Consider the following 26,304-nt stretch of genomic DNA (forward strand, 5'->3'; position numbering starts at 1 on the left):
TCAGGAGAAAAATGAAGAAGTGGTTGACGCCAGAATTCCAATGGAATGCAAATACAGGAGTCGTCGGCTCAGGGTCCCCAACTCAATCGGATTGGGAAGAGCGCCATGCCCGATACAGCTGACAGGCACGAATCATTGCCTCATGGGCATCGCCACCACGCCCCATGTCTTATCCGCATGTGGCATAGAAACCTCATCGCAAACAATCGTCTGCCCCTCGTGGCGCCAATCTTGGCTCCGTATGCTCCGGCACTATAACCCAGATTATGCAAGCTGCAAGGGCCCGTCGAACGACACGGGAATGCTGCCGCCTCGTGGCGCCAGTTCGCGGCCCTGCTTGGTGAGCCCGACCAAAAGGTTAACGGCCAAACGCGTGCTGAATGGAGCATGAATGACCTGCCGGACTGAGAAGTCAGGTCACCCTTTTTGAACCGAGGACGATGGAGTCTCCTTGGCAAACTTGCGGTGACGAAGAAGAAGGATCTGGACCTTTGAACTCCTGAGTTGCCCCTGGCGCCGATCCCCACCGACCGTTTTGAGGGTATATATGAAGAACCTTTGCACCGCGAAACGCCTCCCGAGGGGAATAAGTTGGAGCTTCTCGCCAAAACGCAATTCCGACTCTTGAGGGCTCGAGGTATCAGCTGCATAGCCATCATGAAGGTCCTGGTTGCACTGCTCCTCTCGGCCCTAGCCGGCCGAGTTGGGGGTCTTGGTTCTACAGATACTATAACCTGGGGAGGTGACAATTCCAGAACAGGTTACCAGACGTGAGTGATGCCTGAGAATATGTGAGTTCGTGATACTAACCAGGAGGGTGGCAGGAACCACAACATGGACCCTGCTGTTGTCGGTAGTCCACAGTTCGACATTGTCTTCAAGACTTCCCTCCCCGGTCGATACGTCGGAGCAGCCGAGCAAATATTCTCACAGCCTCTCGTCTACACTCCTTCTGGCGGCACCACGCAGTACGTGTTTCTTGCGACGACACAGAACAACATCTACAAGCTCGACGCCAAGACGGGCGAGATTCTTGCGTCTCGAAAACTTCACATTCCTTTCTTGACGGCCGATCTCGACGGCTGTGTCGATGTGAACCCGACAGTTGGCGTCACTGCGACGGGTGTCATTGATCCTTCGACTGATACTTGGTATCTCACCGCAAAGACGTACTTTGATCAGACGGCTGGGCAGGTCCCGCAGGGAAGACCGGCTGGTAGATACTACGTTCACGCTATCAACGTCAACGATCTCACCGAGAGGCCGAACTTTCCGATCAATCTCGAAGGCCTGATTGCCAACAACAACCCCGATCGGATGTTCACGGGCGGAATTCACCACCAGCGCCCTGGATTGCTTCACACGGGACAGTACGTCTATGCCGGTTTCGCCTCCCACTGCGTCCAGTACAACTTCACAGGCTGGATCATTGGCTGGGACAAGACTACTGGCAAGATTGTTGAGAAGTGGGCTGCGGAAGGCAATGGTGTTCCCAACACCATTCAAGGCGCGGGTGTCTGGATGTCGGGAGGTGGTCTTGCGTCCGACAATGCTGGGTCCATGTACTTTGCCAGCGGAAACGGCTACGCTTCTCAGCTCTCGACCATCCCCGTCAATGGTTTTACTCCGCCCACGGCCATGGAACAAGCGGCTGTTCACATGTCCATCAACGATGATGGTTCACTCAGCGTCATTGACTTTTTCATGCCGTACGAAAAGCAGGAGCTGGACGGCGCAGATAAGGATCTGGGAACGAGTCCTCTGGAGCTGTTGCCGAGCCAGTTCTCGTGCGGTGATATCAAGCGTATGGGCGTCGTGACAGGAAAGTCGGGCAAGACATACTGGCTCAACCTCGACAATCTTGGCGGATATCGAAATGGACCGAATAGCAAGGATAGGGTGATTCAGACGTTTCAAAACGAGAACTCTGTTTACGCTGGCGCTGGTGTTTATCCCCTTGAAGGCGGTTATATCTACATCAACGGTACGTTTTTGAGACATCTGCAGGGTTGTGATGCTAACTTTTGTAGTCATTCAATATCCCACGCACGTCTTCAAGTTCTCATGCACCAACGGCGTTCCTTACTTCACAAAGGTTGCTGACAGCCCGACAAAGAACGCCTACATCTTGGGCGTAAGCCACGGAACGACCACATCCCTGAACGGACAGCCAGGTACAGGTCTGCTCTGGGTGTCCGACGTTCAAAACACCAACTTCAAGATCTACGACGCTATTCCGAAGGATGGATACCTGAATGTCATCAGGAACTTTACCATTGTCGGTATCACTAAGTTCAGCAGGCCAGTCTTTGGCGATGGAATGGCTTACATCGGAACGACGGTCGGTTACTTTTACGGCCTTGGCGCTACGAACAAGGTCCCTCTCAACTGCACGTCCCCTATCGACTTTGGAACTGCCGACTTTCAAGACGTTACAAATCCGCAGACGGTGAATTGCACGGCATCGTTTGATATGACCATCAACAGCATCGATCTCGCGGATGGTACCAATTATAACATCTCGATGGTTCCTGCTCTGCCATTGACTCTGACCAAGGGAAAGTCGTTTTCTTTCAAGGCCCAGTTCTTCCCCAAGAACATTGGTCGACTTGGTGGAACTGTCAACATTCAAACTACCGGGGTGACGGATGACTCGTACAGCAAGACGACCAGAGTTCGGCTGACGGGAGTTGGCAAAAGCACCAACGCCTTGTTGTCGGTGAATCCAAAGTCTGTCACTTTCGCTGGACTAGTTACAGGGACGGACCCTGACCGAGAGACTGTTCTTCTATCCAACGATGGAACCAATCAGCTCCAAGTGTCAGCCGTGTTGTTCTCAAACACATCTGCAGATGGACCTTTTGACACATGGACCGGCACTGGAAGTCTCAAGGTTGGCAAATTCTCGTTGACAGATATCCCCGCTACTATCGGCGGAGGCATCTCGACTGCCGTTTCCATCAGACCTGATACATCTTCTGCTGGAAATTTCCAAGGATGGGTCAAGTTTGTTACGACCGGAGGCAACGGAACTGTCTACATGGCGGCCTCGGCGGGTGACCCAGCATCAGCTCTACTTGAGTTTCAGACACCAGATGGCTCTGGCTGGGTGACCTACGAATCTGGCAAGCCCTTTACCTTTGGCAATGTTACAGAGAACACTTCGAGGTCTTTGCGGTTCAGAGTTACCAATAACGTTGCACCGGGCGGTGTCAAACTCTCTCTCACCGTGTCTAAGCCGCCCTTTGGAGTTGCTGGTCTTATTCGAGCTGCCAACCAAATCGATCTGGCTGAGGGAACTCTGCTCGCACCAGGCCAGAGCCAGACTGCAGTGCTCACCTGCACTGTCCCCAAGAGTCAGTGGAACTTGGAGCCCTACAACGGAACGGCGCAGTGGACCATGAATACCAACGATCCTACTTGGGACAAGCAGTTCGTCCAATTCTTCTGCAACGCCGTGACGGAGCAAGCCGCGCCTCTTCTTCCCAACGGTCTAGGCCAGTACCGCTACGTAGGCTGCTTCAAAGAGAACAACCCCGGTCGTCAGTTGTCCAATCTCTTATACGGCGACGAGACAAACACCAACAAGATGTGCATCAACGCTTGTGGACAAAAGGGCTCGACATTCTGCGGGACACAGTACCGTCGGGAGTGCTGGAGTGGAAACAAGATTCCCAATCTCAAGGTTGATGACAAGAACTGTAACTTTGACTGTGCTGGGGACTTGAACCAGATTTGCGGCGGTAATGGCATTGATGGAGCTGGTGCATACATCAGTCTGTTTGCTGACACGTTGTCCTGGGATGGCAGCTTTGGGACTATTGGAGGCGACGATGGTCCCAAGGGGCCTTATGTGAACCCTGGAGTCTATGGATACAACAGTATTGGCTGCTATACTGAGGCTACTACCGGTCGAGCACTCAGAACTGGCAAGGGTGTAGATTCGCCCACAGTTGCCAACTGTGTTCAAGCTTGCAAGTCTGGAAGTTTCACATACGCTGGAGTTGAGTACGGTGGAGAGGCAAGTCTTCATTCAAATATGTTCGGTGTTGGCTGAATTACTGACAATATCCAGTGTTACTGCGGTAATGACTTCTCTGCTGGGTCTGTCCCTGCGCCTATCGGAGAGTGTGCCATGCTCTGCAACGGTTGGTTCCTCCTTGTTGCTGTTGACTGATTGAAGACACTGACATGCATCAGGTAACTCGACCGAGTTTTGCGGTGGTCCTAACCGTTTGAACGTGTACCAGTTTAATGCACCCGTGAGCAGTTCATCGTCGACGTCGAGTTCCACCACGAGCAGCAGCCTCGCTTCCACTTCAACTTCCTCCTCGCTCTCAACAACCTCGTCTGTCTCGAGCGTTTTCTCAAGCTCAACGACCAGCTTGACAACTAGCAGCTTGACTTCAACCACGAGTTCTACAACGGCAAGTGCCTCGACGAGCAGCGCCGCCAGTAGTAGCACTGTCACAAGTGTTACTACTAGCAGTAGCAGTACCACTTCGAGTACAGCATTGAGCAGCACGTCTAGTGGATCTACAAGCAGCACCACAAGAGCGACGACCACGACGTCGAGCAGCGCCATCAGTAGTAGTGCTGTGACGAGCAGTACCACGACCAGCAGCACTGCTGGCTCTTCGACGACCTCGAGCGCTGGAACCAGCAGCAGCTCAAGTACAGTGAGCGTCAATGTTGCTGGAGGAGGTGGCAGCAGCAGCGTGTCAAGCAGCATGTCGACCACTTCATCAACCGGCACCACTACCAGTAATACAGTTGGTAGCAGCAGCACTGGCAGCGGTACCAGCTCTTCGAGTGTCTCGACCTCGCGCAGTACTACAAGCAGCACTTCGAGCATCCAAAGTAGCTCAAGCAGTATTTCTAGCTCCCAGAGCAGCTCGAGTAGCACTCAAAGTAGTTCAAGTAGTTTGAGCAGCACCACTGCTTCTACATCACGACCAACCACCACCACTGCGTCAAGCTCTTCGACCTCGACTACTTCAACTTCAAGTACCTCCACAACATCGAGCGCTGCCACTGCCTCTTCTTCGACAGCAACATCGCGATCAACGACGTCAACGGCATCCGTCTCCTCAACCACTTCCTCATCCTCGCCTACTTCCTCAACTGCAAGCTCCACGACGTCTCGTTCTGGTTCTACTACCACATCTTCAACATCGTCCAGCACTTCGTCTTCAAGCACCACTTCATCTGCAACGTCCTCTACATCCCAAGTCACAGTTAATCCAGCTGGTGCTAGAGATAGCTCCACCACTACATCTTCTACGACATCCTCCACTACTACATCATCTTCCCTTTCATCGTCCATAACTTCATCTAGCTCAACCTCTGCTACAACATCTCGGTCCACTTCAACCACGGCCTCAAGTACGTCTTCATCGAGTGTGACTTCAACATCCTCATCCACATCGCGCCCAACCTCCTCCACCTCAACTACCAGCAGCACGACAACAACCTCTTCAACCACAAGTTCCAGTGCCAAGGCCACCCCCACGGGGCCACAAATCTCGGACAAGATCGGGAACTGGGACTTCCAGGGCTGTTGGACGGAAGCCTCCAGCATGCGAGCCCTCAGCCAGAAGGCATATGCCAAGGACGACATGACGCTCGACAACTGTGCCTCCTTCTGTGATGGCTTCGGTTACTTTGGAGCAGAATATGGACGCGAGTGCTACTGTGGAAATTTCCTCAACTCGGGCAGTGTCAAGGCCGACAACCAGAAAGACTGCTCATTCACCTGTCCCGGAGACAAGACCCAGTACTGTGGTGCTGGTAACAGGCTTCAGCTTTATCGAAACGCTGCTCTACCAACTACGACTTCAAGCACCACTCTCAGCACTAGAAGCAGTACTACAACAACCAAGGCAGCTACTCCCACTGTCGTGGCCGGCAACAAGAACTTTACCATGTACAACTGCGTCTCCGAGCCGTCCAATGGCCGCATCCTCCCTCGACAGATGCTTAACGATGGCGACGCCATGACTATCGACGCCTGTCTCGAAAAGTGCTGGATGTTCAAGTACGCCGGCGTCGAATATGGCCGAGAGTGCTGGTGCGGCGACACCCTCAACTGGGAGGGCAACACGGGCGCAACCCCCGGAAAGAACGTCACCATGGACGACTGCAATTTCAAGTGTCCCGGAAACAGCCTCAGTTTCTGCGGAGCGGGGTCGAGGATGAACTTGTACATAAACAACTCTACGGCGTTGTCGGAGATTAGAAGGCGGCGAAGGCGTCACTGGACGGGCCCTTTACGTAACTTGACATAGAACATTTCCTAGCGTTAAAGACAGGGTTAGATAGGATATCGTATATATCATAATTTTACTTTCATGTCCTCTATGTAACTTATATCAAGTTCTCTTCTGCGGCTCTACTGTCAATCTCCTTGGTACTCCTGGGCTACGCTAGGCCGAGTAGACGACTCTGCACTTCAACACAGCAACTACTGTTCATTTGGGACTCGTCAAGTTCGTCTAGGAAGCAGAGTATATCCCTATCTGGATTGAAGAAATAGTGACCGAATAGATAGGACGCGAAAAGCTGTGGGTAGAGCGAATGTTGATCAAGTTGGCGACTGAACGATATCCAAACAAAACCGATCTGAGATATCCAACAACCCCTCAAAGTACAAGTTGAAATTTTCCCACTTGGGAATTATCCCGCTCCTGTGTAACCCTGCCCTGGATCTCTTCGTCAAGATCCATCTCCTCGACATCAAAAAGAGGGACTTCATCCTCCTCGTCCGCATCCCTGTCCACGCCCACCAGCTCAGCACCGTAGTTGTGGGGGCTGTCATGCAAGTCCCTCTGGCCAGCGATGTAGTAGCGCTTTTTGTACGATAGCTTCCTCACCCTGATCGCAAACACAATGCTGTCTGGGGAGCTTTTGGATCCCTGGACGATAATTCTGGATGAGGATGCATCCGCGTTGATGCCGAGGGTTGTGTTTCCCTCGCTGATGCCGATGGTGAAAGTTCCATTGACTTGATTATCCCTTCTCAGCGTCACCTCTGGCTGGTGGCCGATCTTCATGCCCGTGATAATATACACTGGCATGTAGTTCGAGTACATGAGATGCGTCTGTAGCCGGGGCGTGGCTACGGCCCTCTCATAGTCATCAAGGGTAGGACTGAAGAAGAAAGTATCAAGCTCTTTGAACTTGTACGTGTCGTTGACGTTGGTGTCGCCACCACCAGACAGGTCAATGCCCACTGGCAGACCATGCACCTTGAGGCCGACTCCACCTACTCCTTTGAGGACCTGTTCCCGATTGACTTCAAACTCTTCCTCGTGGAAGGAGGTGACGCGAGATTTTTCAATCTCGAGGCTGTCACTGAGCGGGGTGAGGTCTTCTAGGTTGTCAATGACGGTGCCCAGTTTGAGCGGCCCCTTGGGGGGAGGGAGCACTTTGGAGATGATGTGATAAGTCGGCGTGGTGACGACCATGGTAGAGTTTCTAAAGGTTTTGGTGTGTAAAAGGAAGGTTGGTCTTGCGGCATATTCTTTTATTTGGGCTTTTGTCTTAGAAATTGGGCATCAGGTGGTCATGGGCGGCGGGCGTCATTTGCACATTAGCCTTGGCAGCAAGCCCACAAGTCTGAACTGCACATTCCAGACAGGAGGGGTATGCATCACCATAACAAGAGAGATTTGAGTTATCGAGTAAAGCGAAAAGGTTAGTTATCGGGTCATTTGCCAAGCCTTGTGGTGCTCCCTGCATTCCGCAAGCAGGCTGGACCATCTTCTCCATTCAACACTCTGCCACCCTCACTTCTCTTCGATGAAATCAAAACGCAAAGTTTTGCACGCATTGAAAAATGCTTTGAGAGTCTTTAGGAGCCGTGAGCGAGTTCAGCAGCTAGAACATGCCGAAACGGGTGATGGTGCAAGTCAGCCCCTGGAGCCGGGCGAGGAAAATTCATTCCCAGCAACAGTATTCTCCCATACACTGCACTCATTTGCAGAGGCAGATGTCGCGCAATTAGCTATTTCTCATGGTGGCGCGGTGCCGCCCGCTATTGAGCAACAAGTGCACCAGATGATTGACAACCATGGGGCAGAGCTCGAGGAGCAAAACGACACCAATCCCCTCCCTTCGCTGGAGACACTGGACGAGTGCAATCGGATCTTCGACATGGTGGATGATATTGCGTCGAAAAACAAGCCTCGGGGTCTCACACCTGAGCTAGACCATTCTGAATCCCAGCTCAGGAGCGAGGAGTTGTTGCAGGCGCGCACTCGAGACTGCCTCCAATTCTTCATCAAAGGTCTGATAGCCCAATATTCTTCCTGTTTCTACAGGAAGGGATGTCGCTTAAATTTATAGGCCTTACAAAGCAACTTGGGCCGTGCGAATTGAGTACCGACTCGAAACATCATCACATCGCGAGTCTACATCTCACAGGCTTCAGAGACCAGATCGACGACCAGTCACAACTATTCTTCGACTTTTATCTATCTTCGCGCTTTGACTGGAAGCCGTGTCGCTGGCTGGAGAGTCGATGCATTATCCAAGAGTAGTAATTCGCCCTGACTTAAAATGATTTTCGTAACTAACATCACGACTCTAGGACAATATCGCAGCCGGAGGAGCCAGGGTGTGGCCTCATCCAGGACTGCGAGGCTGCCAAAGAACGTCTGTGTATACTCCTGGAAGAGGGTCCAGAAGGCCGCCTCCTGCGTCAACGAGACGGAGCATCCTGTTGGGCATCGATCGCCACTCCAACCGTTTCTCTTGGTACGCTGCTGGACAATGACAAGCTAAAACGTCAATTCCCTACCTCGGACAATCCCAACTGCTTCCTTCCACTTCATAGGGCAACTCTGTGCCTGAACCTAGCCCTATCTCTGCTACAGCTCTCCCAACACGAGTGGCGACAGATCGCATGGTGTCCTGAAAACATCTTCTTTCTCAAAAGCCATTCGGGAGTCGTGGAAGAAAAAGCAAAGCCATACTTGTCTTGGACTGTTAGGTCGACTCCTCCGATGCAAGATGTGACAGCTATGGGTGAGCCTAGTTGCGATCCCCATCTCCTTCACTTTGGACGACTCCTGATGGAAATCCGTGGTTTTGAGAGAATTCAAGCGCCAGCACGAGGGCTCGAGTTGCAGAACGCCCTGTTGAAGATAATTGAAGATGGTAGAGTCTATCTGCCCCAGGACAATATGTTTGTCGAAGCTGTCAAAGCCTGTTTGAGTACCGAGGGGAAGATGGCCGCGGTCGGGGAGGGCGGCTCCAACGAAATTCGAGACTTCATTTACCGGAAGATCGTCGTCAACTTGGAATGCTCCGTCGCTGGCAGAAACGCACCGCATGGACTGTCAAAGTCTTCAACATTTAGGGGGCAGCCTCCAATCAGCAGTGTCAGCAGAGCACTTATGTCTCACTCTGACGGCCAGCGCTCAAAATCCCCCTCCAGCCCTGAGTTGGTCTACTACTTCACCGATGAGAGTGAACATGCAAGCCATGTTGCGCTAACACGTTGTAGGTTATCAAAAGCGGCCAAGACCTTTCGCACAAACATGGAGATTTGGCTGCATGAGAACATCTTGCCCCTAAGTAATCTCAACCCGCCAGCAGAAAATCTTTACTCTCAGCAAAAGATCAAAATTGCCATCATTGACAGTGGAGCCAGCAAGACAGACTTACGCATTCGGGCTGCACTTCAAGCGAGGAGAATTCGAGAAAAGAGGAACTTCCTCCCTCGGGCTGATCCCGACGACTGGGACGATGTTAACGGGCATGGGACGATTGTAACCTCACTACTACTCGAACATGCGCCAAACGCCGAGATATATATTGCCAAGATCACAGATAAAGTTAAGATCGACTCTGAGGGGCTTTTCTGCGTTGGTCGGGTATGGCTTGCCAGCTTAGATCAACTCATTGCATGGCATGGACTAAATATTGCTATCTAGGCTATCAACTGGGCTATCCAAAACTGGCAGGTTGATATTATTAGCTTGTCATTTGTGGTCGATGATGTCCATGAAGGCATCGAACAAGAGCTGGCACAGGCCATCGATCCCTCTTACGAGGGCCCAGGAATCTCCAGAAAGATCGTGTTCGCAGCGGCTGGCAACTCTGGCGGCAACGCTCCTATCGGTTGGCCGGCAAGGAGGAAGGGTGTCATCGCTATCCACGCGACAGACGGGTTAGGAACAGCGACGAACACCAACCCGAACCCAGACAAGGAGGATGACAACTTTGCGACTCTGGGCCGCGACATCGAAACAGAATTTACGCCTAAAGGTAGTCTGCGCAAAGAGAAGATGTACGTCACAGGTACTTCATTTGCTACGCCGATTGCAGCCGCGATTGCAGCAAACGTCCTAGAGTTCGCGAGACACAAGCTGCATCTCAACTCGGACAGGAAGAGAACCCTCTACACTGGGGGCTGTATGCGAAGGATATTCAAGAAGATGGTCGGAGACCGGGGAGGCTATGATTATTTGCAACCGTGGACGTTGTGGGAACGCGAGAAGGATGGCATATGCCAAGTTATTCTAGACGCAATAGCCGGATAAGGCAGGCCAGGGTCGAATGAGCCAGCCACATTCAGAAGGAAGACAGTTTTCGGCGTGACACTGGAATGTTTACAGTAGACTCAAGGGCACATATCACAATAATCAATACCAAGTGGCCATTGTTTTGCTTCATCCCTGAGGATCAAAGTGACCTGTGTAACCCTCAGTGCCTTGGCGGTACAAGCATGCGCATAATCAAGTAACGGGGCCGATTCAGTACCCGGTTAACCGGCAGTTATGCGATGAGCATTCACCAATCTCATCAGACAACTGACATATGTGGGCGCATGGCAAACCTATCACCGTGACGAGGCTTGCACTGCTGCAAGCCTTTCGTAAAAATGCCAGCCTGAAAATTCCCCACCTTATCCCTCCCGTCAGATTCCGTTTTCAACCCCTCGGTCATCCATTTCACCCCCATCTTGGACGTCTTGGTTTTGTGCCCTGCTGAGATGTCAACACCGGCAAGACCAAGCGCGCAACATGGACCGACAAGGCCAAGCAGAGATTCGCGACATATCGCGCGAATGCGATCAGCTATTCACACGTTTTGTCCAGAGGAATCGACCTGGACGCGTCGCTATCGAGACTTCTCAACAGCGGTTCTGGGCTTGGTTACACACCTTCAATGTCTTCTCGAAACAGAACTTGCCACTCGACTCTCAGCTCCATGGGGAGCAGAGATTCCAGACCCAACAGCTAGTGCTGCTTCTTCTTGGGGTATTAAAACAGAATCTCCTTCTCGGTAAGCTCACGATACAGAATCACTGGTCGAACCGGAAGCTGACTTCTTCAGCACTGCTGCCTATACAAGACACCAAGAAGATGGGTGCGTCGGACAAGAGTGCCACTACTCCTTGCGATACATCAAGTGCGCTTGATATCGCTCTGTTCGGCATCGATGGATCGCTCAAGAGACTTGAAAAGATGGTCTTCATGATCCATACAAACGGTGTAGGTAGCCTCGCAAGACGGGTATTTGCGTACGCCGGTGAAAAGCGAGACAGGCAGTTTGAGAAGCATGTAGCTCACGTGCTTCAATCCGGGTTCCAGCCTGTTATTCCTTCTGGGCTCGGAAAACTCCTCTTTGCCTCTCTTCTACACCGCCACTATCGAATCCTTCACGAGCGCAAGAGGGACCGGACAAATGAGTCCCGCGAGAAGAAATCTCTCGAATCATTGGTAGAGTCTAACACCCCGCAAGAGGTATTTTCAGCTAGACATGCCCTTCAAACATCTCGCGAATTTCGTAGGCACCTCACGATTGACACAAAAACCCACACCAACAAACCCCGAAGCATTAGCCAAACTGGTTACGGGTCCACGCTAGAACAGAGGCTGTCCGCTCTAGACCAGTATATGGCGGTTTCTTCGGTATCCAAAACTGGACATGTACAATACCCCAAGGCCCCAGCCCTCACCCCTGGACAGAAGCAAGCCGTTTGTCCGATCTGCGAAAAACCATGTGACGCCGAGGTGTTTCGAGGAGGAAAATGGAGGCAAGTAGCTAGTGGATCAGATCTCCTATGTGCACCACAAGCTGACAGGAACCTTAGATCTCATGTGGACCAAGACTTGAAGCCCTACGTATGCATTTCTCAGAACTGCAGCAAGAACTTGCTATTCTTTGCCGACAGTACATCTTGGATCCAACACATGAGGCAAGTACACACGGCCATGTGGATTCGTCACCTTCACAATGATGTTGAGTGGAAGTGCGCGTTGTCCCATCCCGGAAATGCCCTCTACAGCTATCCTACCGAGGACGGCCTATTGGAGCATATGAAAGCCGAGCACAAGGGCCTCTACAAGAATGATGAAGAACTACGGAACCTCGCTGGTAGCGGTCGTGTTCCCATACCTCGGCCCCTGAATGTTTGCCCGATCTGCGGAGATGAACACAAACACACCAGCCATCAGGCCGACGATTCCGGATATGGGTCGAATTTTGAAACCTCAACGCATGAGAAGCGCTCCATTCTCCCCTCGGGTCAATTAGAGAGAAAGAAATTACCTTCTGAATCTAGGGCTGGATTCGCTGTCACACAAGAGACCCGTCATCATCAACAGGTGGAGAGGTACATCGAAAAGCATCTGAAAGCTCTTGCGTACTACTTTTGCCACTACCTTATCGAGTCTCCTGATGCTAAAGACAACTGGAATGAGGATCTGGCTTCTCTTCCTGAGTCTTGGGACCCCCCTACACCCCCACCTGGTGAAACTCCTGGTCAGTATGGAAAGGACGGGAAATGGTACAATAGATGGAAAGACAGATGGGGAAGAAAACGTAGGCTTTGGGAAACCCTCGACGACGATAATGACCAGCTCTGGAGAGGCGAAGTGACTCCTTTAATTTCGTGGGCTCACGAGAGCTTGAGGGAAGGCCCATACCTTCCGGGTGCCTCCATGCGGTCAACCGCCGATGTTAAGGAAACCCTGCGTCGCTTTAATGGTATCTTTTAATACACTGCTTCTCGATGAGTCATGCCATTTTACGACTCAACGGTTCGGCCCTGCGTCGAAACTTGAAACTCTACTTGGACAGAGTAACGGAAAGATATTGCCGAATGTATATCAAACCGAGCAGACCTTTTCCTTGGGCTAATGAGACTCACCACGTGGGGTTCCAAGGCGTAAAATGTACATGAGGTGTCAGTCTGGTTTCTTCGCCCCTTTTCAAATCGTAGCTGATCAAAAATACAGTCAATGAAGAGTTTATGAGCTTAAGAAAAGACCTGCTCTCACGAAGATCTGAGAGTCGATGGATAAAACGGTTAGTTTTTAACTAATAGGGCAGTGTGCTCACATGTTGCCCTGTCTCATGTGCAATCGTGTCAACTTCCATGAGTGAATCGCGTTTATCCATTCTTGAACCTGGAGTTCAAGAGTCTGGTTGAGGTTTATTCAACTTTTATCTAACACGGCTTTCTTATACGTTAATATCAACCAACAACTTGCCTCCACTAATCTCTCCTTTTCTCATCCTATCCAAGCCCTTGTTGACGTTATGCAACCCATCCTCAACGTCAATAATTCTAGGGGGTACAAGGGCGCGGGTAGCGAGCAGCCTCTCCAGCCAGCTCGACAGAGCCTCTCCAACTTCGGGAACCTCATGGTACAACTTCACGGGCATAGTATGGAATATCACACCCGCGGACGCCTGCTTAGGCAGTCCGCTCATGCCCACGATATGAGCGGGAACTGTCGGCTCAGAGGGTGGCGTGCTCGGAGGCGAGTTGACCGGGGGAGTCTTGCGGTGGAGCTCCTCAGGTCCCAGTGCGCGCAGCAGGATCTCTGCCGTGTCCTTTCCTCGGGTGTCGATACCGAAGCGCAGCTTCCCTTTGGTGTTGGCGCGGAGAATGGCCACAGCTCGCTCGGGGTCGTGGCTATCGACAAGGAGATCTGGGCGGAGGACGGGGTTCTCGGAGATTCGGACGCCATGCTTGGCGTTGTCGACAACTAGAGCTACTCGGAGGCCGACGAGACGGGCGAGCTGGGCGGCGATGACGGCCGAGGTTGATGAACCGCCCCAGATGGCGATCCAATCTCCAGGCTTAGCTCCCTCGCCGGGAAGGATGCCGTTCAGGCACTCTCCTCTGATATCCTGCGGGAGTGACTCCTCCGGAACCTCCCGAACAAGGTTGAGGATATTAGGTCCGTCATGAACACTGGTAAAATCAACGCCGAGACACACGCCCAACGATAGTGATGCAGCGACATAGGCGACTCCCAGTGTGGCTCCCTGGTTGACGGTGATTTCCTTTGGAATCCTCACAACATTAAAATCGGATGCCACGACGTACTGCTGGTAGGTGGCTTTTCGAAGGTCTCGGTAATCGGTGGAAATGACGATGACCCTGTCGTTGACCTTGACTCTTGAGGGGCCAAGTGGAGCGCGGACGACTGTGCCTGATGCCTCGCGGCCAGAGATGTAGGGGAGCTCGGGGATACCAAAGCCATAGTCCCTGAGAGACCAATTAGACTCAACTCGAGTTACATTCAGCTCATTTACTTACGGAGACTTCCAGTCGATAGGGTTCAGGCCAATAGTGTTGGTGCGCACCAATAGCTCATGGTCGTGCTTGGTATCGGGAATAGCGTAGCCATGAGTCACTTCGTATTGTTGCCTCACACCGTGTAGTAATAGGACTGTCTGGGCGGAGGGTATGGTGTGTTCGTTTGTTGTCTCAGGTATTTGGGATGTCGCTGATGAGTCCGTCGATTGGTCGGCAGGTTGTGTGGGCTGAGGTTGGGCTGCAGGTGATGGCTGGGCAGTCTGAGAGGCGGGCTGTTGTTCCTCCTTCTGTGTGGTCTCTTGTATTTGGAGGTGAGGGAACTTGGTCTCGAGGACCGGCTCCGGTGTGAGTGTGACAAAAGTACTCGTACTCATTGTGGGCGAATCGGTTGCTGAATCCAAGTCAGGGCGATCGAGTAATTGTTGTATAAGCCGAGATTATCGAATCGACTCTTGAAAAAGACAACGTCTAAAACCAGGGGTAACGCCCTTTTCAATGATCTACAACAAAAAGCAAGCCCGCCTCTGACTCGGAGCAAACACGTAAGAAGTGCAATACTCACCCTCCAACAACCGAGGTGGGAAGAGGGCGCATTTTGTTCCAACCGTCGAATTCGGCGACGAGCATCGGTTAGCGCTCCCACGCGGCGGATGGCGTCATGAAGACTCTTGTCGAATCAAGCCCGAGATGCTTATCCCATGCCCGCATTTTCTAGATGACGTGACTTGGGTTGTCGTCTGCCGGTGTCGGGCTGAGATCGAGGCGTCTCCACACGAGGCGATGGTGTTATTTCGCCTATCAATCACTCAACCCCCAGGATGTCCGCTCACTTTGGGTTTAGCCTTCTCTTGGTCAACTCGCTTGAGGATTGTCAATGGAGGTCTTGAAGATCTTGATTGGGGAGAATCTTTTCTTGATGCTTCCTAGTTGCCGTTTGAGGCTTGGCCGGTCGTTGCCGGTTCCATCTGACGGGGTATCAATCTAGGAGCGACCAACACTAAAGCACGCCTCTGATTCATCAGGAAGCATCTCGTCAGCTTCAACGTGACTCCTATCTGCACCGGAGTTAACACGGACTGAGCCAAGAACCTCGAGTTCACCCTGCGATGCCGGGACATGTGCGCCGGCATTTCACCCCGCGAGAGCATGACAATCCCGGCAAGGATCGCATATCGACAACTCAACCATGCTTTTGCGGGGTTCTCCATTTGCATATCCTGCCTAGGCGGAAAGGTTCGGGTATAAGGACTGAGGTGTTTGTGGGATGTCGATGGTGCAACACCCCTATGTAGATGACGCCATTCAGGATTCAGAGGAACAGCAGCCTCTGAAGTTCGCTTGTCAGAGCTGCTGTGGGTAATTATCTCGTCTTATTTGTAAGCCCTGTCTAGACTATCGGTTATCCAGCATTTCTTCGCCATCTTGTGATGCATCCAGACCTCTCGGTGCCGACCAGGAGGCTTTCAGACCCACGCAGTTGTCTGTATACAGCCGGTTACAGCGTTTAGAGCCGCAATCGCGCAATCAGTCACGAAAAAGAAACTGAGCGAATCTCGCTATTCATTCGTGATCGGGTCCGAGGCCGAAAACAATCAGCAGCACATCTCATCCTTGCAGTGTAAAGCAAAAGGCGCCCAGATCCGATCTGATGATTCCGCCGGGCAGGGGTAGAGATTTGCCCCGGATCTTAGCTCAAATCTCTAACCTGACTGCACAGGGCAAGACATGTAAACAGGTGTTTCACGCTGTCAGCAGCACTTTGTGCATGTCCTGAAACTCTTGAGTTTTGTTTCAATGATCTACACGGCGATTCTACACTCACCGGAGATATAGCTCTAGGTCATTTTATAAGCTTGTCATTGCCATCTTCTTGCAATATCTAGGCCATTATCTCGAATACGACTATTCAATACGAGTAAGTGGATAGTTAACAACCAAGCGTAGACCTAGAGGTCCACTATAGTCTTGATGCAAAGCCTCGACGCGGCTAGCATTACCAGGCAACTGGCCATGCATGATCGTGCATTGACTCCGTTAAATCCGGCTGTTAGTGTCTGGAAAATTGAGCGTTCGGGGTTGTCTTTGTAGGCCTGTGCGGATTCTCGTCGAACCAGGTGAGCATAATTCTTTTATTCGCAAGGTCCGTCCACATGTCTTGCCCGAACCCTCAGAGAGACATTCGTTTCTATCATCTACAATCACTAGGCAAAGGCTCCTACAAGACCTGAGTCTTTACGAGGTTTCATGAATGCTAGAAGAGTAGAGACCGTTCAGAACACATCACGTTGGAAAAAGGACCAAAAATGGTGAGAAATGTAACTATTCATAATTATCATGCTAATACCCTATAGCGCTAATTAAGTAAACACTTTTACTGAGCCGCAGCCTTGATAAGCTCATAAACCTCCTCATCAGTCTTTCCCTTGAGACCGAGCAGCTCGTTGTCCAGCTTGGGGAACTTGGGCACGCTGGTGGGGTCATAGATGGCGCGGTAAAGGTAAGCGCCAAAGGTCTCCCAGTCGAGCAGACCCTTGGCGAGTCGCTCGTTGGCAGTGTTGATGAGGTCGTCGAGGATGGCCTCCTTGACGGTCCATGTCTTGTCGGGGTTGGCCTTCTGGGCGAGCTCGAGGACCTTCTTCTGGGTGAGGACGGCGTCTTGGATGTAGACGACGCGGTTCTTGGTCTCTTCGGGGTGGCTCACGACGCCGACGACGGCATCGGCGACGCTGGAGAGGGTGGTGGTGCTGAACTCGGCGTTGCCACCGTCGATGAGAGTGGCCTCAGACTTGGAAAAGTCGACGAAAAAGTTGTGGGCCAGACCCCAGTCGAGGAAGACCGAGTTGTACACGAAAGTATATGAGATCTTGCCCTCCTTGGCAAGGGCCTTGAGCTTCTCCTGGATAGCGACCTTGGCGCCAAAGAGAGGAAGCGCCCGGACGCTGGGAATATCGAGGTTGGAGCCAAACTCGGAGGGGATGAAGCGCTTGACACCAGCGGCTACGGCAGCATCGACAAGGGTCTCCTGTGCACCGGCGGCAAGGGTTGTGAGGGTCGAGACGACGGCATCCTGGCCCTTCAGGGCGGCGGTGAGGGACTCGAGGGACGAGTAGTCGACCTCGACAACATCGGTACCCTCGGGAAAGGTGGACTCGGAGCCGGCGCGCTTAAGGACTCGGATGGTGAACTCGCTGGCGACAAACTTCTTGAAGACGTGGGAGCCGAGATCGCCAGAGGCTCCGGCGATGGCGACAGTCTTGATGGTAGACATGGTGTGTATGTGTGGGTGTGGTTAAGGTTATGGGTGGTAGTCGGGATTGGGTATTGAGCTGGTTGATGATGATCAAAAGGGCTGTCAATAAAGGCATCTCGTCTCATGTTATATATCTATCGTCGATATGCTCAATCTGCACTTCGACGGCGTCATGGACATGCTTTGTCATGAGGTGATAGTGTGAGTTGACACCATTTTCGTCCATCGGCACATTACCCAAGGTTTGACAAACCGTCTAGGGTATGGGTTGAACTTTAGACATCCATTACGATAGCAGGAGAATTACTCCAGAGGGACGGACTGGGCAAGATTGGCCGATCAGATCAATGCCTCACGCGAGCCTGAATCGGCTAGAACAGGTTCGAGGCATGAACCGCACTCCTTTGACGCCCGAGATCCAGATCATCCCGTCCTGACTCCGTGTTTTGGTTCCGGCCCCGAGACTGAGACCGATCCCAGTCCATGTGGGATGCCGAGTGGGATCGCCGAGCGGGATGACAATTCAGTGACTGGGGCAACGGGGAGCCCGACAACGAATCACATCCAATAGCGTCGTGTGGCTTCCGTTCCCCATATTATCCCATCCCGCAGAATCACACCCAAGGTCGCCGATCCCACTCTATCCCACTCGTATCCCGGTCATCCCGCTCTCCCACCGACAGGATTACCAAGTCGGGATACCACCAAGTTTGCGCGTCTCGGTGTGGGATAAACTCGCGGGAGGCCCTTTACATTCGATCCTCTTTTTTGTATTACATAGCTTTTTGGTTACTCCTCGCTTGCGGAGCTCTACATCCCATTCTTGCGTGATTTGATTGATCAATCCCACTCGGGTCACTACCACTGGCATTCACCTCGCCCAGTATGGCATCCGTTCTGGATGTTTCTCAGGGGAGCACCCAGGAGTTATACTCTGAAAATAGGTGAGTCCATCTTCGCATCATGACATCTCTGGATGTGGGATCTCCGATGTCAACAATCCTACACACGTCCGATCTGACACATTTTCACCAGATCATCAGCCGAGCAACCTCCCACCCGTCATGTCTGCCACTGTGGGAAAGGCTTTATCAGGAAGGAGCATCTTCGACGGCATCAAGCCACCCACGGAGAGCGGAACTTTGTCTGCTCCGTATGCCAACGGTCGTTTACACGCAAGTCAGTTAACTCTTTGCCCGCCCCGGATTCCGTTCTTGTGCTGACATGCTTTAAGTGACCTGCTCCGTCGTCACCTGACACGCCATGACATGCCAGCGGCTCCAGATCCTCGCCGGGGCCGAGCTTGCGATGCCTGTCATGCAAACAAGACAAAGTGCGATGGAGGTATTCAGTGCACACTCTGTGCTAAGAGAGGCATCAGCTGCACATACAAACTTGTATCAAAGAGCAGCAGCGACGGCAAGACATCCAAAAGCAATGCCTCACCTTCAAATTCGCCGACTTCTCCTTCTCCGGCAGCACCTATCGGATTCCGAGAGGCTTTTGCATCGACTGCTGCCAACATGAGAACGACACTACAATCAAGTAAAAAAGAAGATGAAGTGACAGCCGGACTGAAGAGAATCGCTGGTGAGCTGGCATCTCGGGAAATCTCTATCGAAGGCAGTACCCGCATGTCTAGCGCCGACAAGGATTGGATGGAGGCAAGTTCGAAAGAGTTCTTTGAGCGATTCCACGACAGTTGGCCGATACTCCACGCGCCCTCGTTCTTTCCCATGGACCATGCACTTGTTGTGTCAGTCTCCGTGGTCATGATCAGTTCGTGGTTAAAGAACCCTGATGGAATGGCTGAGCCTGTGCTGAGACTACACGAAGTCTTGATGGAGCGTTTCTTTGAGTGGATTGTAAGTTGTGTCTCTCTCGCCGGAGGAACCACCAGTATCTAACAGCCCTAGTCAAATCCTCGGCCCCGGCATAACTTGGAAGAACCTTGGCCAATGGACGTATTCCAGGGTATTGTTCTCAATATCATATTTGCCTTCTACTACGGGGTTCGTACAATCTTTAGTACATGGCTTGTCAGAACCTAACTGGTACTATAGAGCGAGAAGTTGGTTGCAAGGGCAACATTATTACGAGGAATGCTCGTCGTTTACATGAGAGAGATGGAGTTCTTTATCTGTGAAAGCGCGGCATATGAGCAACGAGTTCACTTTCCAGGCACCTTCATCCCTTGGTTACAAACAATCCGTGAACGATGGAAGAGGTGAGCATCCCTTCTTCAACTCTGAAGACCATTTGTTGACTCTTTAGACTCATCGTTGCTTTATACAAAATCGACGTATATCTTTCAATAGCCCGCGGCCAACCCGCAGCCCTCCACCGGGAAGAAATCGACGCTACAATGCCTTCGACCTTCTCTCTATGGAACGCATACGGCTTGAACGTCTTCTTTAGACGTCTCTCACAGGAACCCACTGATCGAGTGGGATTCAAGCTCTCCGAAGTTATCAGCAACCCAAACTCACCCGCAAAGTCCCTCGTACTTCTCGAAGACGTTCACCTCGCCCTCTGTGGGTTGCTTCCTGGAATATGGAACCACTCCCAGATCGTGCGACGGACCACCGAACCCGGAAGACCAACGCTGAATTCACTCACCTCCCTCGCTTGGCAACTTGAGACGTGGAAAGCAGACCTGGAGCGCATCTCTCATCAGTGCACACAGTGCTTCCACGCTGATCAGATCGAAGAGTTTCCCTTCTTTGCCTACGTTGGGAAATACGAAGAGGAACCACAACGAGCCAAAGTGGCGGCGATGAACCACATCAAGTGCCTCGTCTCGGACTGCATGATGACGTATCACCTTCAAGGGATGCAGCTCTATTCCGACATACGGGTCATGAACACAGTCGCGAGGATCTCTGCTCAAGCAACTGGAGAAGATTCCTCCAAGTCATTACGGATTCAGAAACATCAATCTCAACTCAACGCGTGGGCAACGACATCAGAGAGCAGACGCGCCCTCCTCCACGCCCTCAGCGTGCTACGCGGATGCGAAGCCGACATCCAGACAAACGAACCCCAAACACAATCGATAGACCCCATCGCATATCTCACAATCTCGATGAGCGCGCTCGTAGTCTGGGCGTGGCTCATCTTCTCTGAGCATGCCTGCAACTGTGTCCCGAGCCTGAGCCACATAAACGTTGGTGTGGACCCGACGAATCTGCAGAGCACCGCTCAGTTGGAGAATTGGATACAGTCCGGTGGCACGGCGGCACTGCACAGTATACCGCTTTGTAGATGCGTTGCTGAAGGGTGGATGGCTAGGTTCAATGCTCTGCTTCCTCAGGGGAGCAGGAGGTGGGAGCTGAGTGATGATGTGGCACCGATTTTGCAGCCAGTAGCTGCGGCTAGTTGATTAAATATGAATTGATACCCCTTTAAGCAAGTTTCTTGATGTCTCCGTGGTGTTTTGTGGTATTGTGTTTGATGCCAATGTTGCAATGAAAGTTAGGCTCTTTATCATTGCACCCAGCACCCATTGTCTGAGAAAGGCCAGGGGCAATTGTATCAAGAAGTGCCCGATTACAATACCTCAGAAAATCTCGCCTTCTAGTCTGCCTATCATAAGTGGTCCGAGGTGCAGTATATCAACGTCAGATGCCAAGACCCATTTCTCGCGCTATGGCCGTGAATTCCATCGTGCCGCATTCGGTTCAATGTACCGCCGCCTAAGGCCATGGTATTTCGTGACACAATCCAAACCATTTGTCAGCGCGACATGAATCTATCCGACCAAGGGCGCGAATGACGTTGAGAACACGACATCACCAAGGGCTGAGAGGACACGTATAAGAGGCTGTGTCTCATGCAAGAACCAGAACCAAGCCATGCACAGCTGAGTACACCCAACCCACTAAACAGTTTGATTCATAAAGATGTCCGCCAACATCCCCAAACTTACCCTTTATCGATTCAACGGGTCTTGTGCCCTCATTCCTCATGCTCTTCTCCTCCACTACAAGATCCCCTTCACAGCCATTCGAATGCGAAGCGGTCCTGACGGATTCGAAGCAGCAGACGGAAGCTTCACGAATGTCGAATATCGGAAAGTCCACCACATGGGCTATGTGCCTGCACTTGTCGTCGACGATGAAGTCATCACCGAACTGCCCGCCGTGGTAGGCTACATCTCCTCGCTCGTCCCTGATGAGAACCTTTTAGGCGTCACAGCTCTTGACAGGGCTAGAGTCACCGAGTGGCTCGCTTGGCTTTCAGGAACTGTGCATGGCCGCGCCTACGGTATGATGAGAAGACCTGGACGTTTCAGCAATGATCCTGCTACTTTCGACGGTATCCGTACCAAAGGCAGAGAGGGGGTTGACGAAGCGTATGCCAGAGTCGACAGCAAACTTCAAGGCAAGGAGTTTGCAGTTGGTAGTGCTTTGACGGTGGTTGACTTTACCTTGTACATCTTTTACCGATGGATATTGGAGCTTGAGGTGGACGTTGAAACTGTGTACCCTGCTCTGTACAAGCACGGCAAAGCGCTCGAGAAGCTGCAGGGCGTCAAGGAGGTGTTGGAGATTGAGCAACTCGACGCGCCTGATTTTTCCTTTCCCCTTGGGGGCCGCAAGTCTGAGCAGTGAGAGCCAGTGATCGAACGGTCACTCTATCGTGACCCAGTTCAGGAGGGCGACTCATCATCAGTTGTGGCTTGTTATTGTTGTCATTTTTGAAACTAGTCTCAGATAAGCCGTGTTGCGCGCAGCTGTGGTGTTGCATTTCTGCCTGACCCCCCTGACCGAGAGCTGAACAACCATTAGTATCTACCCGGGCAACTAGCCGTCTTTTCCATTTGGGGGCGTATTCTTCAAGTTGCACACTGGTTCGCAGGCACAGGCTGACTTTAAATAAACTGTACAGACAAAAGTCGTTTCTCACGTACGCCGAAAGTCCTACATGCCTAGCTTCCCTTTGGCCTGGTCACTCGGCGTGAGTCGTGCACTTGTAAAGGTCACATGATGGAAGCCTGGCCCCCAATGCCGTGGCACTGCCGATGCAAGTCATCTGGTCATGAGCCGGGAATGACAATCTCCGGGGGTGTGTCACAGCGGCGGGGAAACTGACGATATACACACAGCTGTGGCTGGTATAACCGCGCGTATGCCGTGCAGAAAGTTCATGGCTCTACACTTCATTATAGTGCAGTGCACCCTCAAACAGCCCACTGAGCCTCATTTCAAGCCCAACGGCGCTTTGAATCGCGAGGTGACTGAACTTTACACTTGTGATAAGAATCCGCTGACAGGGGTAACACGAGAGATGATTGGCCAGTATTGACTTGGAGATGCCGTGGTTGGCCAACCTCTAAGCGCACAGCTGTGGTGTGCGAATTCTCCAGTGCGCAATTGCGCACTCGAAAACTTCAAATACAGACTACTGGACGTTAACTCGGCCCGAACCGCTCAGAAAATTGCATGGCTCTCTTCTTGTACTTGTTCTCCCAGGAAGCCCCTGCAGTAGCTTCATCTAAACATCATGGCCCGGCGGATTCTGTCCTGCTGGGGGAACGGCTCCCCTGGCCAACCGCGAACTCCAAAGCATGAACCTGACGACCAACCAACGTCTCCCATCTACCGGATTCCATACAGACCTGTATCAGGTCCTCCACGCGAATCATCTCAAACCTCGCCACCTGCCAACTCAGCTGGCATCAAACGGGAGCGGTCCGGACAACCCAGGACACCTGCCCGTAATCAACGTTTCCAAAGCTCGGACTGGTCTAGTTCCGACGACGAACTGGACAGCAGTTCCTCATCCAGTGACAGCGACTCAGATGACAGCTCATGCGAGGGCAAGCATGGCTGGCGAGGCGCTGTCCCTGCATACGTTTTGCCCCAAAACCACCGGTTCCAGGATATCAGACCGGAACTGGTACAATCCATCCTAGATTCTCTGGAACGCTGGATGAAAACCACTCGATACGTTTCGCCACCTGACGACAGGTTGCCTCCCCGGAAACGACTCCGGACATCACATTGGCAGGAGGGTGAAGACAGCGACGACGGGTTCGTGGTTGTCGACCCCCCGACTGGGTACTTCCACCTGGCCTGCCCACTCTACGTTGCCAACCCGGCTAAATATCAGGACTGCTTGCTTCATCATGACCTGCAGTCCAACGAAGACGTTATCCGCCATATTTGGCGCAACCACATGAAGCCACCATACTGTCCTATCTGTTCCCGGACTTTTGATAGTCTATCCAGCAGGGACTCTCACATCTTGGAGAGGAAGTGTGAGCTTCGTGACCTACAGCCTATCGATGGCATCAACTTCTACCAAAAGTCCAAATTGAAACGACGAGACAGGGTCTATCTCGGTGAGGCAAAGCGCTGGAGACGCATCTACGCCACCGTGTTTCCCACCTCGGACCGTTCTCCTTCTCCGTACCTAGATAAAGGATGTGGAAAAGCAGTTTCCATGGCCCGAGATTACTGGGCGTCAAAGGGCCAGCGTAGCGTCTCTAGATTCCTGGAGAGCCGCAAGTTGCTTGGGGAGGATGAGGATGAGGAGGATGCGCAAGACGCATTGTGCAAGCTGGTATTGGAGGATGTGCTCCGGGAAATAGTTAGACGGTATGGGCGTTAGTGAGGTCGTTGTGAACGGAAGGATTGGGAATACACGGATATGGATTATGATGACTTATGATAGAATGATTTCATTCAAGTATATTTATATAGTCTCTTTTGTAAGGAGGAACTTAATTGGAATGTCTCTTTTCTCTCTCTAAGCACGACTCACATGTGCCATATCCAGTGGATGTTTAATCGTGCCCTGGAATTATCTCAGGTATGTCAAGCTCCTTCATTCCACATCAACGCCAAGGCTGTGTAATACCCATATCCTATGGACTTCAGAGTCTTCAGAGCAGCCAACAGGTGGATAGTACCACCTAGTAGGTTTCTACAGCGCCAGAACTCTGGGGGATCTAGTGATATACGATAGGCATGCCACCATCTATTGGTTCAGTTATCCCGTCAAGGGCCGAGCTTCAACTATAAGAAAAATCACCACATCAAAACTTCACAGCATCATATCCCAATACTAACACAGTGGGATAAGTATGCCACGAAGTCTCTTAATCGAGTTTAAAGGGATGTCTCCTGGAAGCCCAGCGATCATGAGAGCTTTCCAAGAATCATCAAATATTTAAATTGGACTTAACTGGAAGTCCATTTTGCATATATATATATATATATGGGGTGTATTTATTAACATATCTGGCCTCCAACCACAGATCCTAGCGGCAACCTCAACGAGTCCCACCCTTTCAACTGCCATTATTAACACCAGATCTCGAGAGGACATATGCAAATACAGCAGCTATATGTCTCTTAATTATTAATGCGACGCGGTAATACCTGGGAATGTGGAGAGCCACAGCTAAAGGGTCGTCAGATTCAGTCACTTCGAATATCAGACAACCATATGCGTCGGCTTGCAAATCTGGGAAACTCTTCAAATTTTCCGCTCGCTATGCCAATACAGATTACAGATAAGGTTATCTAAGAACAGTAGGCATAATAAATGTCTAGTGGGAATCAAATAATTAGACCACTCTCTATATCTGCAAGAAAGGGAGCGAGCCACTCTAGAGCGGTACTCTAGAGCTGGGTCCAGTCTTTCGAAAGAATGCAAGTAATTAGAAGTCGAGCATACTCTCTCACATTTCTCTCATCTATGAGGCAATTCGTCGCTAGGATCTTCTGACAACTTCAACAAACAACCGTTTGAGCTGATGGGAAGTCGAGTCAATAGGCCAACAGAAGGACCGGGAGTAGAGACAATACATGCGACTCTATCCCAGAGCGGCTGGTGGCTTGATCTATCACCCTCGCTATCTTGTCCACGGATACCCAGACGCTTCGGCCGGCCGCCGAGATGGCACATATTCCCACACCTTCCGATAGCATGACCGATTGGAGTTACGTTTTTGTCTTTCGTGTTGGTCTTACTGCCATGTTTGTTACTACTATGTCTAGATCTATCTCCATTATCTCTGTCTTTTAGGTATGGAAATGGGTACTCTCTACGACGACACTACCCATTCTCCGCGAAACAGCCTTGCAATCAACTAATTAAGACGTCAAAGGAAAATAATTTTCCGTCTTCTTTCCAAAGACCTTCGAATGCTTCAAACATCGAAGCAGTCCCGGAGCCTTCGGCCATTTCATTGAGATGCTTAAACATGCCCACCCACTCAACACTACTCCGAACTACAGCCCTCAGTTTCAAGCTCACGAATGTAAATTGGGCGCTATCCTGTTTCCCGCGCTTTATTTTATACCACTAAGCCTTGGTTTGAACAAGGTGTATCAAAAAATCGAATTCGAAACTCCATACGAACACCATCCAACGATCTCCCACCAATTGAGTTCATCGGACAGAAGCAATACCCGTCCCGCGGTTCGATTTACAGCAACTATTCCTTGTTATTGGCCCAAAAGCAACCGATGGCGTAGGG

At 51.5% G+C, this 26,304-nt stretch overlaps 9 protein-coding genes across 9 annotated transcripts; 6 read left to right on the forward strand and 3 right to left on the reverse strand.

Annotated features, from left to right (window-relative positions):
• Positions 1–657: 657 nt before the first annotated feature.
• Positions 658–6,287, forward strand: NCS57_01226600 (uncharacterized protein; the record flags this gene model as incomplete). Its single annotated transcript, XM_053061943.1, has 8 exons — positions 658–770; positions 825–1,984; positions 2,031–4,021; positions 4,076–4,148; positions 4,201–4,772; positions 4,925–5,215; positions 5,339–5,493; positions 5,579–6,287. The coding sequence occupies 8 exons, from the start codon at positions 658–660 to the stop codon at positions 6,285–6,287; spliced, it is 5,064 nt and encodes a 1,687-aa protein (XP_052908471.1).
• A 354-nt stretch (positions 6,288–6,641) lies between these two features.
• NCS57_01226700 (uncharacterized protein) lies at positions 6,642–7,553 on the reverse strand (the record flags this gene model as incomplete). Its single annotated transcript, XM_053061944.1, has 1 exon — positions 6,642–7,553. Exon 1 carries the CDS (start codon positions 7,464–7,466, stop codon positions 6,642–6,644), a length of 825 nt encoding a protein of 274 aa, XP_052908472.1. The 5' UTR covers positions 7,467–7,553.
• A 235-nt stretch (positions 7,554–7,788) lies between these two features.
• NCS57_01226800 (uncharacterized protein) lies at positions 7,789–10,547 on the forward strand (the record flags this gene model as incomplete). Its single annotated transcript, XM_053061945.1, has 5 exons — positions 7,789–8,287; positions 8,347–8,536; positions 8,591–9,445; positions 9,509–9,878; positions 9,939–10,547. Exons 1-5 carry the CDS (start codon positions 7,801–7,803, stop codon positions 10,545–10,547), a joined length of 2,511 nt encoding a protein of 836 aa, XP_052908473.1. The 5' UTR covers positions 7,789–7,800.
• A 483-nt stretch (positions 10,548–11,030) lies between these two features.
• NCS57_01226900 (uncharacterized protein) lies at positions 11,031–13,010 on the forward strand (the record flags this gene model as incomplete). Its single annotated transcript, XM_053061946.1, has 2 exons — positions 11,031–11,292; positions 11,344–13,010. 2 exons carry the CDS (start codon positions 11,031–11,033, stop codon positions 13,008–13,010), a joined length of 1,929 nt encoding a protein of 642 aa, XP_052908474.1.
• A 466-nt stretch (positions 13,011–13,476) lies between these two features.
• Positions 13,477–14,937, reverse strand: NCS57_01227000 (uncharacterized protein; the record flags this gene model as incomplete). The annotated part of the gene is made up of 2 exons (XM_053061947.1): positions 13,477–14,512; positions 14,564–14,937. 2 exons carry the CDS (start codon positions 14,935–14,937, stop codon positions 13,477–13,479), a joined length of 1,410 nt encoding a protein of 469 aa, XP_052908475.1.
• A 1,997-nt stretch (positions 14,938–16,934) lies between these two features.
• On the reverse strand, positions 16,935–17,831 carry NCS57_01227100 (NmrA domain-containing protein; the record flags this gene model as incomplete). The annotated part of the gene is made up of 1 exon (XM_053061948.1): positions 16,935–17,831. One exon carries the CDS (start codon positions 17,829–17,831, stop codon positions 16,935–16,937), a length of 897 nt encoding a protein of 298 aa, XP_052908476.1.
• An 867-nt stretch (positions 17,832–18,698) lies between these two features.
• On the forward strand, positions 18,699–21,195 carry NCS57_01227200 (Zn(2)-C6 fungal-type domain-containing protein; the record flags this gene model as incomplete). Its single annotated transcript, XM_053061949.1, has 6 exons — positions 18,699–18,757; positions 18,849–18,992; positions 19,048–19,678; positions 19,730–19,825; positions 19,877–20,040; positions 20,088–21,195. 6 exons carry the CDS (start codon positions 18,699–18,701, stop codon positions 21,193–21,195), a joined length of 2,202 nt encoding a protein of 733 aa, XP_052908477.1.
• Positions 21,196–21,715: 520 nt separating this feature from the next.
• On the forward strand, positions 21,716–22,426 carry NCS57_01227300 (uncharacterized protein; the record flags this gene model as incomplete). The annotated part of the gene is made up of 1 exon (XM_053061950.1): positions 21,716–22,426. The coding sequence occupies one exon, from the start codon at positions 21,716–21,718 to the stop codon at positions 22,424–22,426; it is 711 nt and encodes a 236-aa protein (XP_052908478.1).
• An 892-nt stretch (positions 22,427–23,318) lies between these two features.
• NCS57_01227400 (uncharacterized protein) lies at positions 23,319–24,428 on the forward strand (the record flags this gene model as incomplete). Its single annotated transcript, XM_053061951.1, has 1 exon — positions 23,319–24,428. The coding sequence occupies one exon, from the start codon at positions 23,319–23,321 to the stop codon at positions 24,426–24,428; it is 1,110 nt and encodes a 369-aa protein (XP_052908479.1).
• Between the last annotated feature and the right edge of the window lie 1,876 nt (positions 24,429–26,304).

Source organism: Fusarium keratoplasticum, chromosome 10 (assembly GCF_025433545.1).
Source record: "Fusarium keratoplasticum isolate Fu6.1 chromosome 10, whole genome shotgun sequence".
Taxonomy (NCBI): domain Eukaryota; kingdom Fungi; phylum Ascomycota; class Sordariomycetes; order Hypocreales; family Nectriaceae; genus Fusarium; species Fusarium keratoplasticum.